Source organism: Podarcis erhardii (genome assembly GCF_964252035.2).
Source record: "Podarcis erhardii genome assembly, chromosome: 3".
NCBI lineage: Eukaryota > Metazoa > Chordata > Lepidosauria > Squamata > Lacertidae > Podarcis > Podarcis erhardii.
In genome coordinates, this window is record NC_138507.1 from 47432104 (window position 1) to 47447536 (window position 15433).

Below are 15433 nucleotides of genomic sequence, written 5' to 3' on the forward strand. Positions count from 1 at the left end.
GATCTAAATGCCAAGGCCATTTAGCAAACTTCCATTTGTCTTCCCATTATGGTTTTCACCACTGTCCCTTGAAATCTACTTCTTCCTGTATTTATAAAACTAATTTTTCTTTTGTTAGACATTTTCTTTCTTTCTGCAGAGATTCTACTGACCGAGAACAACTTGTCCTTTTTCTATTATGAAGTGCGTCTTCTTTTCCAATTAGCTTCCTGCTTACCGCTTTAAAGATGACTTCCATCATACATATTTAAGAATCCATCAGTAGAGTAATCTTGATGTCAATAATTGGAAAGGGGAAGCCTTGTGGTTATGGGAATGTTGTTGCGCAACCAGGCAAACAAACATTAACAAATCAATGAACGTTTCAAAAATTGTGCATTTACTTGTATCTAACAGGACATGAATGATTATTACTTCACAACTGTACACTGTGGGAATGAGAGTGAAATGCTTCCTCTCTCTCCCCCTCCCCCCCCAATTAGCCCACAATTGGAAAGCCAGAACAGAGACCTGGGTTCAGAACCACATTCTGCATCAAGTTTGCTAGGTGACCTTGAAATAATGATTATCTAAGAGTGTAGGCAGTGGTGAAGCTGCATGCTCCGCTACCAGGGGTAGAGAGCAGGTGGGGGTGTGGCTGGCGCCCCCCCCCCCGGGGGGCATGACGTACACCTGTGGGGGCATGGCGTCCGCCACATGGGGGGGCATGGCGCATGTCTGGGGGGGGCACCACAATGGCATCCTACTGGAATAATGGTATCGGAGGCGAACTGCTCCCTCCAAACTCTGGTTCCTCCGCCAGTGAGTGTAGGTTACGAGGAAGATGGGAGTATAGAGTCAGTTATGCCACCGGATCTCCTTAAAAGGGAAAGGAGGGGAATATGTAATACAGTGGTACCTCTGGATGCGTACGGGATCCGTTCTGGAGCCCTGTTCGCATCCTGAAGCGAACGCAACCCGCGTCCCTGCATCTGTGGGTTGCGATTCGCTGCTTCCACGCATAACGTCATCTTGAGAGTCTGCGCATGTGCAAACGGCGAAACCCGGAAGTAACGCGTTCTGTTACTTCTGGGTTGCCGCGGAGCACAACCCGAAAATGCTCAAGCTGAAGCTACTTCAACCTGAGGTATGACTGTACAACTATTTCTATTGCGTGTACTTTGGCTTAGTTAAGATACTGGGGATAGCTCCAAAGGTTTTCCAGAAAAGGTGGATCATATACAGTGGTACCTCGGGTTAAGAACTTAATTCGTTTTGGATGTCCGTTCTTAAGCTAAAACTGTTCCTAACCTGAGGTACCACTTTAGCTAATGGGGTCTCCTGCTGCTGCTGCACCGCCGCCTGATTTCTGTTCTTATCCTGAAGCAAAGTTCTTAACCCGAGGTACTATTTCTAGGTTAGCGGAGTCTGTAACCTGAAGCGTCTGTAACCCGAGGTACCACTGTAGTTTAGCTCAGAAAACTGGGATCTAGTTTCAATCCCTTTGTGTACTAAATCTATGGAAAATATATGGAGTATACTTAATATAGACACTATACCTTTGGTGATACCCAGAGAATCTGCCATTCACATTTCAGATGAGTTGGTATATTAATTTGGTGCTAATTAGTAGTAATAAAGCTCACTGGCTTTTTGTCATGGAATACCACAGTAGATTATCGTTTGTTAACAGGGTGCAACAGATGGAGCTGAACATTTCCTGAATTTGGTAGCTATATGGCCACTATATAGATATTCCAGCAGAAGGTTGGACTTAATGGGGCAGTGGTTTTTACACCTTATAATCTCCTACCATAGAAGTCAAGACTTCAAACCTCTAGCTACTTAATGGGAAGCAAACCCCATTAAACTGAATGGTACCTGCTTCGGAATTGTCATATAGAATCAGGGCTAGATTTCTCTCAGTAGGAATGTGGCAATTTTGTGCAATCCAAAATATCTTGCTAGAATTCTTGTTTTCCCACAATCCTTACTGTCACAGTAGTGACTGAAAGGCACAGAGTTCCTCAAATAAAAAAGCCCTCATGAATGGTTTCAACTTCTACAAGTGTTAAAATCTGTGTTCTTTCCATAGTTCTATTTTTATTTACATGTTTCCTTAAGACTTCTTTTCCCATTTATCTGATAAAAAGCAAGAGCTATACAAGATTGTATCTGCCCCTATTCAACCCACTGCTGACAGCACAGCGCTTTGCTATCAACAGTGAGCGAGTAGTGGCAGATATACTCTGCTGTAATTCTTGCCTTAATTGTTTCTAGGGTGCAAGACTATAAGGTAGGACCAGCTTTGTTCTCCTGAAGCCAGGATCAAAGAGATATAAAAGGCTGCTAAAATACAGAAACAGGAAGTTAATAAAGCATTTGCTACACAAATAGCATAAAGCCATGGTTCCATGTTAAAGGTAAAGGTACCCCTGCCCGTACGGGCCAGTCGTGTCCAACTCACGTGCGCCCATCTCACTTAAGAGGCCGGGGGCCAGCGCTGTCCGGAGACACTTCCGGGTCACGTGGCCAGCGTGACGAAGCTGCTCTGGCGAGCCGGCACCAATGCAGCACACGGAAACGCTGTTTACCTTCCCGCTATAACGCGGTACCTATTTATCTACTTGCACTTAGGGGTGCTTTCGAACTGCTAGGTGGGCAGGAGTGGTTCCATGTTACTACCAACAAAAACAGCTGCTGGTGAGGAACAACATCCTTTAAGTACCCGACCTCAGCTATTTCTCCATGGACAACAAATAATGCTGCAAGAGTCTCCATTCATTGCAAAGCAAAGCAGTAATTTGGGGAAGTTTCATAGAATTATCCCATCTTTTACTTTTACAAAAATAAACCTGCAACACAATTTTGCCTTGCAAAATTCTATTGAGAAGTGCCTACATTTTTATTGCTAGAGATGGAATGTGTCTGTTCCTCTGATTAGGTACCAATGGTGCTATTGCAACCAACCTCACATGAAATATTGATTGTAATATTTAATGGAATTATTCTTCATCATTTCTAAGGGTGGTAAAAGCTATTTTAGCAAAAAGCTTTTGTGGTTTGGTACTGACGATCTTGCTGGTGCAGTTCAGATTTTAGAATTTAGCATAAGAAGGAATAAGTCTTAGCTACTGCCATTTTTTGGTTGGACAGTGTTCTCGAAGCTACTGTACTAACATGAGTTTGACCGAACTGCAGGAGGCAGTGGAAGACAGGAGTGCCTGGCGTGCTCTGGTCCATGGCGTCACGAAGAGTCCGACACGACTAAGCAACAGCAGCAACAACAACAAATTGCCATTTTTAAAGACCAGTTTATTTCTAGGCATTACCTTCATGAAGAGACCAGATTTACACTACTCCCCCCCCCCTCCAGTTTGTGATATGTTTTCTAAGCACAATTTCCAATCCAAGCTTCTTTAAGTCAGGTGATCTCAGTATCTAGTGGAGTACAGCTTACTCTACCATTTCCTTAGATCACTGGACAAGGCTTAATTTCCATTCTGGATACCATACCAAGGTCCCATGGAGTCTAGTGATCAGAATGTGCCAAGGCACAGTTCAAGTGACAAAAACATTCTAGCATCTGTCCCTACAGCTATGGAGAATGCATGGCTGTATTTTGCCACAAGCATACATGTTTCCAACATGATAGTCACATGATGATGTCCCCATTTCCTAGCCCTGCATTTCCACATAGGAACAGTGCATTAAGCAGCCCTCTGCTCACCCACATATTGAACCACAGCTCTTAACAAGTCAAGTAATAGTCCTTGCATTGATTTAAGTCTTGGTTCCATCGCATGTACCCATAACAGCATACCTGAAGATTAACAGGCAAGCAAGAAATAAGTAGGGGTTTATTTCTTAGACAAGCTGCTGAACTAGGATAATAAAAGCAATTCAGCTATTTTACAAATACAAAATGTAGCATTTTAAACCAGTAACTCTAAAGTCTATGAAAATAATTATTTTCTGGAATTTTAGAGGCATGCATTTTAAGAACTCTTTCACAAAGAACTGCCCCTTTCCCAAAAACTTGCACAGCACACCTAATCTGTAGGTATACAATTGACATAACATAACCCATCTCTGAAATCTTTGTAGATCTGATACTGTGGAGAATGAACCATTCTTTACCACAAGACAGACTGGCAGACACATTCTAACATCCAGCACTGTGAACACAATACTGCTTGTTCCTTCCTGGTTCATTACAGTCATTTATGCAAATCTTCCTCCAACTTCCTACTACCTCTGGCTATAATGTCTTAGCTGGAGGTTCTGATGCCATAGTTTTTGTCTGGAGCTGCTCTTTGTCTGTCTCTAGATTTGGATCCACTTGTTCCTGCATATCTGCTTTTACAGCATGGAGTGCATAGTTAATACTAGTGCTTTCAGTCCAGCTCCAGGACCCAAAGAGGGGGTTGTACAACATTCCTTTCACTGTCTTGACTAAAAAGCCATCTGTAAGAAAGGAGAGAGAGACAGCATAAGGAGACTATTCTTAAAAAGGACCTAACATCCACAGTAAACATGTGCAAAATTTCCTGTAATGTCATTCTGGCACAATGGTGGTGTTGTCTCAATAAACTGCGAGCCAAAGCAGCATTACGAACAGGTTTTAAATCTTGATGCTATCAAAACATTCAAGAATGTCCATCCCAAGTAAAATGTATCTTGCTGAATACAGTGCTACAAAGTCAAATTAGCACCTGGCTGATTATTTTTGAATTGTGACTAAAATCACAGGTTAACACATGCATTAACCCAAACTCAGAGTCAAAACAAAATACCTATCTTTAGAAAGTTGATGTTTATAATCATTTTTAAAGGACACCTACAATTTACACACCAACATTTTACACATCAGATGATCCAATAGTCAGTGTTTAGGTATATCTACATGTTCCTGTTTCATTGTCAGCCCTCTCCCTCCCCCAAGTGGAATAAACACTGTTACCCAAACCTGCCACTTGTAGAACGGTACACTTGCCCCTTCCCAACCCCATGATATCATACAGTAAATCTTCTCACTGATGCTTAATTAACATAAATTCCTAAAGCAGAGAAACTGTTTTATGATAGAATCCCTTCTGAAAATACACTTTAAATGCAACCTACAAAAATCAGGGTGAAAACGGGACACCAAAAAAGGACTAACAGGGCAAACCTATGTTCACTCAGAAGAAAGTCCTATTTAATTCAATAGAGCTCAACCCCAGGTAAGTGGGGTTAGAACTGCAGGACTCACCTCTGGCAGGGACAAGATGCTGCTCTCCCTGACACCTTCCCCCATTTAATTATTTACAGTCATTCTTCACCACTCTTCATCAAAGGATTCCAGGGTTGTGGGTGTAAGTGTGAACAAATCTTTCACTTCCTGGTGTAAGCCTGGCAGGTCTTTTGATTTAGAAGAGTTTGGATTTGATATCCCGCTTTATCACTACCCGAAGGAGTCTCAAAGCGGCTAACATTCACCTTTCCCTTCCTCCCCCACAACAAACACTCTGTGAGGTGAGTGGGGCTGAGAGACTTCAGAGAAGTGTGACTAGCCCAAGGTCACCCAGCAGCTGCATGTGAAGGAGTGGAGATACGAACCCCGTTCCCCAGATTACGAGACTACCGCTCTTAACCACTACACCACACTAGCTCTAGATTTAGTATTTCATACACCTTAGATTCCCCCCACCCATTGACTACATATGATTACTCTGCAAAGCATGCTTGCTTTATGCGACACCTGTATCAAGGGATAGTTAAGGTCAGCTAGCAGCCAAACTTGAAGGAAGTTACTGACTATGTCCTTTCATTGGGGTTTAAACACTTACTTGACTCTAGGAGCCTCTCTAGCTCCTCAGGCGGTATGAACTTCTCCCAATCATGGGTGCCTATCGGAACAATGCCCAATACTCTCTCAGCTACCACAATGCCAAAGATGTAGGACAGCTGTGATTTGTTGATTGTAGTAATAAATAAGGAGCCTTCCGGCTTAAACAACAATAGCACAAGTGTTAGCACATCTGTCATATATACACAATATAACTAGCAGCATCCAGTTAGTGTGTGAAAATCAGGATTGTCACCAAAGTAAATAAAAAAAATGTGGTTCAAGCTTAAATTGATTTTAAAAATCTTTACAGATTTTCAAGACATTGCAGCAGACACCATCTTAGAAAAAGAATTTCCTTACATATGTGCATATAATGCTTCTTCAAATATTATGCTTGCCTCCAGTTTTCTGGAATAAAACTATTTTAAAATTCTGCCATCTCTACAAATACTGGCACCTTTCATGCCAATCACCAGATTTTTAATTGGTGAAACTAGCCTATCAGCCAAGTAATGTAGCCCTAAACATGTAGGCCTAGCCAAAACATATTTGCATGGGTCAATTCAAAAACAGGTCTCATCAGAGCTGTTTGAATTTGTACTATAAGCAATGCAATTTATACTGAAGCCAAATTCAAATTTATTCATGTTACTATGGTTCTGAGATTGGTATACAGAATATCTGTTAAGCGTTACTGCAATATTTTTGTGCACTAATAACTGTTTGGCTTGTTTCTATAAGAAAATAATCTAGGGCCCCATCTGCATTCTATATTCAAAGCAGTACTGTATCACTTTAACAGTCATGTCTTTCCCTGCAAAATCCAGGGAACAGGCAGAATCCGAGACCAGGGAGAAGAGATGGTAGAAGAAGATTGGAAGAAATTTAAAGATTATCTACAGAAATATTGTAAAATTAAGGAATGTTAGAAAGATGTTGGAATGAAGTTACATGGCTTTAGCAGAAATGTTATAAAGAATTAAGTACAATAGATTGTAAATGGATTAAAGGAAAAAATAATGTTAGAATTTATTATGTTAAATGATAGGACAGAAAATTGAAGAAGATGGAAAGGATTTGCTGAAACAATTAATCGACGTGGAATACAAAAAAAGGGAGGTGTGAGGAGGTCGCTGAAACAAGTAAAAGAAAGTTAATAACATTGAAAGTATTGGATGTTTTTTTTAATTGTTTTTGTTTTATTTTTGTTATGTATATGTAGTATTTTTGTCTTTGTATTGTATTGTATGGTTTTGTTATGTTTAATTCTTTTTCTTTTTTTTCTGTAACTTTCAAAACTTTAATAAATATTATTTTTTTAAAAAAAAAAACAAAATCCAGGGAACAGTAGTTTGTTAAGGGTGCTGAAAGTTGTGACAAGACTGCTATTCCTCTCACAGAGTTATAACTCCTAATGGTTTAAGAGTCAATCCCTCTTCGCAGGGAACGCTGAGAGTTGTAGCTCTGTGAGGAACAGGGTGCCACAAGCCACACGGCAGGGTTATGTGATCGATAAACTACTATTATTTACCCTGGGCCCTTGGGATAAATAGAACTCAAAATATCTACAGTAATACCTCATGTTACGTTTGCTTGTTGCTACGTTTTTTCAGGTTGCGTCCCGTGGCGACCCAGAAAGGGTTACTTCCAGGTTTCGCCGCTCGCACATGCACAGAAGCACTAAATCGTGCTTCACGCATGCGCACAAGCGCCAAATCGCACCAGCGTAGAAACAACGCTTCAGGTTGCAGGCTTTTCATGTTGTGAACGGGCCTCTGGAACGGATCCCGTTCACAACCAAAGGTACCACTGTACTTATTTATTTTGTGTTTTATAATTTATTTCCTTCATGTTTTTAGATCTGTACCCAGAACCCATTTATTGTCTGGTTCATTACCTCAGCAGGAAAAAGTGCAACATTCTAAAGGTTGTGTTTGTTTTCAATATGGATAATTTGAATCAATAAGGGTTGCATAAAATTACACTCTTTAGCACAAAGCAAATCAAAAAAAGGAAACCAATGCAAAACATTTCTTATAATCAGCAGCTCAATTTTATAATGCAAATGATTCAGCATTCTTTTTTTGCTTTCTTCCAACTCACTTTTAACACTTTGCTGCAGCACCTGATAAACATTTCCACATCAGCCACATGTTCTACAACTTCAGAAGCTACAATGACGTCAAATGTGTCTGATGCCTCTTCCACAATATCCTCTAGCGTACAGGATTTGTACTGTATTCTCTTAGCCAGGACTGGGTCAAATGATTTATGCAGTTCTGCTGTTCTAATGCTGTCTTCCAGAGGATCAATCCCAGTAACCGAAGCTCCCAGTCTACCTAGAGGCTAAGACCATAGACACGTTAGTCTTTTCTGCTTAAAAAAAATAGAATATGTAACCAAGTTGTTATTTGATTAGAAGGAAGTTACTGAAGAGCGTAAAGTAAACTCCGAAGCTTCCTCCCTAACATCTATCCCTTTGGTGTCTCTCCACCCCCACCCCACCCCCACCCAAAAAACCCCCTACTGGAATAATAGAAGGGACAGACCCAATAATATTCAATTATTTAACTTTTTCTAGGTTGATTAAGAAGAACCGATCATCATAAGCATAGTTGCAGTTTAGACTGCCACTTATAATAAACAGCTAATTATTTTGTCTTCTAGAAATTGTAGATCACAAATACACACTATAAAAAGTAAATCATGCATAAGGCTTCAATCCTGTCAGCACCTACTTGGAAGTAAGGATCACTGAACACAGTGCAAAATAAAAGTAAAAAAAAAAAAACTTTGTGGAAGTTGCAGCAAATTAGGGAACTTCAACCCTTTCCACAAAATCAGTTGAAGTGTGTTCCGGCTCACAGTTTAGCTCTACAGCTAAATTCTGCATTTCCAGCAAGAACACAGCAACGTCCTGCCTGCACATAATAAATATGTGCATCGGCACACACACCATACCACTTTGCTTTACTAGACTATCTTACTCTAAATAATACCATAATGAACTAATAGAGCAGATTGCAAGAGAGACTTCTAGTTAAACAAGTACTTGGAAGAACGAAATAAGCACTATTCAAAACTTCAGTGCTGTGCTACTTCAAAACAAAGGGTCAGGGATAAGAAAATTTATTATCAAAAGGAGTAAGCCCTACCTCAGTTAACAATCCACCACCACAGCCAACATCCAGGATCTTCACACCAGAGAGCGGGCTTCCAGGCTGATGATCATTTCTCATATTTAAAACAGTATCTCTTACACAAAGTACAAAACAAATGATGTTTTAATTATGACCGTCCACCAGTAAAGAGCTTTTAGTTGATCAACTACACTTGCATATTACCAAAGCCTCAAAATATTTGCCTTGTTGAGATACGGAATGAAATCAGGGAACTTTCTGTTTACTAAACAAAGGTTTGTCATCCTTAATATTCTCTTCTTTTTCATCTCCTATTACAATACACACTCCAGAATCAACATTGGCTCAAAAATAAAGACGCATATGCTTACCTCATAGCTCCCATTATTAAAACACACCCTCACTAAGTGAAATTGGTCTCCACATATCAACTAAGTAGTAAACAACAAAAAGCCCACTTACTTGTGAATAGGACTGCTCATTCAGTCTACCACTTAAAGTCTACAGCTCCAGTTGTAATAGCTTTGCACTCAGTAAATATTTAAGCTGAGCAATACAAATGAAGACACCTCTACTCTAAAAGGTGATGTTACGATTTTCAGATTCCCAGAAGTATGTAAAACTGACCCATTCCAAAACCTTACCTAATAAATGGCACTCTAATATCATTCATAGAATGAAGAGCTGCATAATCTCCATGCTCATCCCACCATTTATGTGCCAGGAGTTGGAATTTTTTCATCTCCTTTGGATCGACTGTTGTTTGTGACATGCTGTAGTGTCGCTCTGTGAGTAACCTAAACATCAAAGGTGTTATTACATTAGGTGGCATAAAAACAGAGATCAGCTAGCAAAAAATGATTTTAGAAGTGCAACAAGAAGTTCCCTTTATGGAAAAGGGAAATTTCACGAGTGGATAAATTCAGGTTACAGTTGGACCCCACATGATCGTTCCTTACATTGAAGGCTAATGTATTTGGGAAATAGTTTTATCAATGGCTAATAAACACAACAGTTTCATGGAATCTCCATGTTCAGGGAGTGACATTATGCCTCTGAATACCAATTGGTGGAGTACGAAAGATGATGGTTTTCATGGCCTGCTTATAAACTTCAAAAAAATCTAGCTAGCCACCCTAGGGTTAGTTGGGCCCTTGGGTTGAATCAACAGAGCACTTATTACATTCATGTTGACAAAGTCTAGCATGCACAGACCCAATTACATCTATTAGAGACTTCAAACTATCTGACCTATATAGAGACAAATAATTCACAAAGCACATCCAGTAGTCCCAGAGGTGGATGTGAAGAATCCTGTTGCCCAATATATATAAATTATGCCTTAGCAACATGTAATGACCCTTTTGTTTGAATAAAACAAATGGCTGCCCATTAGCAAGGTTTGCCATGCCACTACATAAAACATTGGTTGCAGGGACACTAACATAGTGGCACAAAATGTGCTTTATGCTTACAATACAAAGGCACAAGTGCCCAGAATGCTACTAGTTTGTAGGCCATGTACCAAGAGAGTTACAGATTACACTACTGTTATTTTTTACTTATTAAGAAATGTATGAAAACCATAACTCCCTCCAAAAAACCCACAACCTTCATTTTGAGCTGAGTCGATCATTATGAAGTAATCAGAAAATACAGAAAGTGTGGGAGGTTATTATTTTTGTTTATTACAATGTTATGCATTTTTGTGTTTTTATAGTGTAAACCACTCTGTGATCCTTGGATGAAGGATGGAACAGAAATTTAATAGATAATAATAATACTCACATTGTGTTCCTCGCTTGAACCAAACTAACAAATATATGATATTTTAACTGATTTTTACACCTCTTAAGGAAGGGTATTTGGACTATTTGAGGAGGCTGTCCATAGCGATTACCTGGAGAGAAGTAAAGCAATTTTTGTTGTAAGCTTCCTGGCCCAACAATTTTTAAAACTGCTAAGAATCCCCAGTACATCTGAGTTTCTAGCTGAACAGGTTAGCACCTATTTTCTACAAACAATGGCTGCAAACGGTTGGCTCATCACTCCTTGTCTCCCTATTAGAAAGATATGTAACATTTTGGAGTTCTTTCAGCAACATATAATGTTTTGCACATTTCATAATTAGTCTCAGGAATCAGATTGTTTTAATCCAAAAGGGCAACCATGTGTTACCACAGTTATACATTAGTTATGTTTGTGACACTGCTTTTTAATGGGCTAAAACTACTATGTGCAAGAGCTCCTTTTCCCATATTGACACACCATTGCTACAAGATCAGCAGATCAGGCACTCCTCATCTAATATGGTGCAAGAGTCAAGAAAAGGCCCTTTTTGGTGGTGGGTACTTGCACTTTGGGATCCTTGCACATGCATTTCGCCTCATTTCTTTACAGATCCAAGTAGCTAGTAAATACAGTTTGTCAGCGGACATTTGGGAGAGATGAGACCTGATTGTTGCTGTGATGAAAAACTGTTATTCAGTGATCTGTTGTATGTTTTTAATGGATTTTATATATCCATATTTACTTGCTTTGATTTTAAACCATCATGTGGCCTGTACAAAGGTGACAAAAATCATCTAAATAAATAAATACACAAATACTGTCAGGAAAACTACCTTGATGGTGAAAGATCTACACCCTCACACTCCAGTGATAATTTCAATGCAAACTTAACATTCAATAGAATAAGCTCGTGACAACCTGGTTGGGGCTGTGAAAATTCATCCAAAATTAGATGGCAAAGCTATTTACCCACCTTCTACCGCATTAGCAGCACACCCTAGCACCTTGCAAAATTGCATAAGCAGCAAATCGAGGTCCCTGTTCCCAAGGACCTGACAATCAACAGACAGTGGGGAAACACTACAATGGCAGGTACAGGCAAATGCCACGAAACCTATCTAGAGCTTTGGCTGTAATCTGTGACAGCTGAAACAATGGAGTAAAAGGAAGAGTTAAGCTCACCAGGCATGAATGCAACAGGTGCTGTTTTCTGCTATGTCAATTGGTAGGGCTGTAATTGGTAGGGTTTTCCTAAGCAAAAAAACTCAGTAGCTTCCAGGGTTTCCTGGTTTTTACTTTTAGAAATTTGGCAGCCCTACGAGAGGAAGCCCCGCTTGCTAGGGTTGCCGCCTGCCCTGTACAATACAGGATTGTCCCCTATTCCGATCTGAAATGCTGCGTCCTGTATTGATACATTTTTGTCTTCTCTCTCTTGCTCTCTCTCACAGATAGGTAGCCATGTTGGTCTGCCATAGTCAAAACAAAACAAATTCCTTCCTGAAGAAGTGTGCATGCACTTCTTCAGAACTTATCTGAAGAAGTGTGCATGCACACGAAAGCTCATACCAAGAACTGACTTAGTTGGTCTTTAAGGTGCTACTGGAAGGAATTTGTTTTGTTTTGCTCTCTCTCGTTAGGGATCCTCTCCAAATGCATGTCAAAGGTCCTGTATTTAAGCCAAGCACAGACAGATTTACAAATCCATTTGTAGGGTGGGTGGGTGTGACCAATTCCAAAAGGATCATCCTGATAGGCTGCAGCAGATTGTAATGAAATGCTTTCAAGTCACTTCAGCACCAGATTGGGGTGGGGGAATCGGCTCCCCAAGCCTTTTACCAGAGCAAAGGTGCCAATTCCGCAGGGATAACAGGGAGCCACCCAGCCGGAGATACGTGCGGAAGAAGCCCGTCAGCATGCAAGGACACCGAAGGTAGGGCAGGACCCCATAGCCACGGCGAAGCGCAAAGGCTTACTCACAGGAACTCAGGGCGCGCCGGCAAGCCGCCCAGCCTCCCGCCATCTCCCCGCGGAAGACCCACAGCCGCCTGGCCCGGCTGAGGCAGCCGCTCTGCCAGCCCTTCATGGCTCAAGCGGATCTCCGCGCGGTGCCACTCTCAGGCGGGGCTCCACCTCCCGGTCCCTGCACCTACCAATAGGGCTCGCCGTTCCCAGCCACAACCCGCGCTCAACTTCCGGTTCCGGCGAGAAGAGACGCAGCTTTTAGGAATAGCGCCACGGTCATCCTGAAAGGCCGCTGGGGGGGAAGCAGCCCTGCAGCAAAGTCAGACTGTAGCCCTGCTCGCGGGAGGCGAGGAAGCCGCTTTTTGGAGCAGTTTCTTTGTTAGTTTATTTAAAATATATATATTTATGTACCGCTGTGTCATTAAAAAACAAACCACACACACCCAAATCGGTTAGCAGCAATAAAACACAAAACCATACAATAAAAGACAAATAGGAAAAAGTGAATAACACAGGCATCAATTTACTACTGTGGGAAGGATGTATTCTTAATTGTCTGCATAGGCCTGAATAGAGAAGTTTACACCAAGGCTGACACAGAAGGTGCTTGCTGAATAATGGCAGATCATTCCTCAGGACTGGGCAGATGACACCAAAGGTTCCCTTTGTTATTATCCAAGGAGCCGCCCCAACTTGGGGAGTGACAGACGATGCTCCTGCAAATGATCTCTGGGATATAAGGATTCAGGCAATTCCTGAGGTACCCTGGACCTCAATTGTTCTGGGCTTTGTAAATTAGTGCAAGAACCTTGAACCTGGTTCCACAGTAAGTGAGCAGTCAAAGCAGCTGTTTTAGCAATGGCATCACAGGTTCTTGACCAGAAGCTTCTGTCAGCTTCATTCTGCACCTGTTGGGAGTTTCCAAACCAGACCAAGGGCAGGTCCACATAGAACACATTACAGTAATCCAGCCTCGAGGTTACCAATACATGGACAGCAGCAGCCAAGTTATCCCTGTCCAGGAATAACTATAGTTGGTGAATCAGACAAAGCTGGTAAAAAGTTTAAAGGGGGGGTGACTCTTGTTTTAGGTCTTTCTCAGCAATCATTAGTCTCTGTTATAGCCTTTCCTTATTGCAACGTTTCAATATATATTTCGTAAAGTGGAGAATAAAATGGCTGGAGCAACAAATGTATATTTTAATTTGTACAGTAGGCTAATTTCACCAGCCAAGCACTCGAGTGTGGCCTGGCTCGCAGACAGATGTTCCCTTCCTGCCTTTATGGCTTGCACATGAGGGGAGAAAAAACTTCTGGTTGTTTACAATCTTGTACATGGGATGGTTCTCCGTGAGACCTTCAACCTCCAATAACTCTTCAATTGTCTCTTCATTCAGCACAGAGAATAGACTCTTATCTAGGCAACCATTTTGATTCCACAAGCACTAGAATAATTGGCAGGGTGTGTAAGAAAGGTGATGAAATTATAAGAAGATAGGTAACTGATTGTATGGGCTGGTGATGGCACAAGGCACTAAAACCCAAATAGGCCCAGACAGCCTCCTTCTCTCACTTCTTTGGATCCAAGTCAATATGTTTATCATATTCTGTAGAAAAATTAATTATAGCTCCAGTAAAGGAAACTCAATTTACTTAAAGGCTCATTGTGACAACAGTTTGCTCCCACCATTCTCTCTGTGATGTGTTATATATACCATTAAGTAAAACCTATGAACCTTTTAAATAGGAAGAGTATGCTCTTTTTATTGGCATACAGACATTACTGAAATTAGTGCACTTGTGTGAATGAAATTTCCATTGATACAGGGAGTGACAAATCCAGCTGGTGTAGTATATAAAAAGCTTCATGCACAATCTTGTTTACTTAACAAATAGAAGTCTAGTTTAAAAAGTGGGTGCAGCAGATCATAGAAAGCTGTATTCCTCAGTACATTTTAAAATAAATGGGAGCACTGAAAAAAATCTTTGCCCCCACTGTTTTAATTTTTGAACCAAATCTCTCAGATTCCTAGTTATCTAAAAACCAGTTTATCCTTAGAGCTTGTTTCTCTTCTTTCGTTTAAAACTACAGTAGGTTGAATTCATGGAGAAAGGGATGGGAGGACTCTGGGCAACATAATTGTTTGGTGCAGTTCTTTTTATGCAAGATTTACCTGCAAGATTTAATGGAACATTCCCAATTGCATATGCCATTGCATTCATTAGCCATTTTTAAAGGGTATATTTAGTCAGCAGAATTATATTTAAAAACTAAAAAGCATAATACCCCTCATCAGAATGTATTATTTGACATTTTGAAGTTCCCAAGAACTCACAATGTTTGTTGACAGTTGTTTGGGATGGGCAGGTTGTAAATTTGCAGTTTGCAAATGCCTGTTTTTACGAGTTCAGTTCTATCAGCCAAAAGACCATCTCTCTAGATGGTTAATATGTTGGAAAAAGAAGTTTAAAAACTGTCTTGTTTTTGAAAGTGAAACCATATTTCTAGTAATAAGTTGCAAGACCAGACCTAGTTATTTTTATTAACCTTCTGTATCACAGAGTTATTTAATGGTTTCTAATGCAGAAGTTATAGAGTAATAAAACAAATGAATCCAAAATAGATTCTAGCTTCTCTAACCATATGAACCATTATAGAGTGTGCTTTTTAACACAGAAGTAGGATATTGAGGAATAGAGTTTCAAAGTTACAAACTCACATCATACA

At 40.5% G+C, this 15433-nt stretch overlaps 1 protein-coding gene and 2 long non-coding RNA genes across 5 annotated transcripts in view; 2 read left to right on the forward strand and 1 right to left on the reverse strand.

Annotated features, from left to right (window-relative positions):
- LOC309339494 overlaps positions 1 to 3891 on the forward strand; it is a 103074-nt gene extending 99183 nt beyond the window's left edge. Inside the window, exon 2 of the long non-coding RNA XR_014155411.1 lies at positions 3147 to 3891. This is a non-coding gene — a long non-coding RNA (uncharacterized lncRNA). The remainder of the gene's footprint in view (positions 1 to 3146) is intronic.
- The window catches only part of LOC309339476, a 464046-nt gene that overhangs the window by 270460 nt on the left and 178153 nt on the right, over positions 1 to 15433 (forward strand). The gene's annotated exons all lie outside the window — the stretch shown is intronic.
- Positions 3274 to 12884, reverse strand: COQ3 (coenzyme Q3, methyltransferase). Of its 3 annotated transcripts, XM_081857331.1 has the most exons (8): positions 12721 to 12810; positions 11926 to 11994; positions 10741 to 10852; positions 9597 to 9749; positions 8968 to 9067; positions 7916 to 8158; positions 5811 to 5970; positions 3274 to 4446 (listed from the first exon to the last, which is right to left on the reverse strand). In XM_081857331.1, exons 2-8 carry the CDS (start codon positions 11930 to 11932, stop codon positions 4241 to 4243), a joined length of 981 nt encoding a protein of 326 aa, XP_081713457.1. In that variant the 5' UTR covers positions 11933 to 11994; positions 12721 to 12810; the 3' UTR covers positions 3274 to 4240. The 3 variants fall into 3 exon arrangements, with proteins under 3 accessions (XP_081713457.1, XP_081713455.1, XP_081713456.1); XM_081857329.1 differs by lacking the exon at positions 11926 to 11994 and having other exon boundaries at positions 12721 to 12884; XM_081857330.1 differs by lacking the exons at positions 11926 to 11994; positions 12721 to 12810 and adding an exon at positions 12580 to 12673.

Excerpts from the sequence above, each read along its gene's own strand:
- COQ3 (XM_081857329.1), bottom strand. The coding sequence starts at position 12,826 with ATGAAGGGCTGGCAGAGCGGCTGCCTCAGCCGGGCCAGGCGGCTGTGG. Across the intron at positions 9,750-10,740 it reads GTTCAAGCGAGGAACACAAT|GTTACTCACAGAGCGACACT; the intron begins GTGAGTATTATT and ends TTTGATGTTTAG. Across the intron at positions 8,159-8,967 it reads GTGGTGGATTGTTAACTGAG|CCTCTAGGTAGACTGGGAGC; the intron begins GTAGGGCTTACT and ends CTATGGTCTTAG.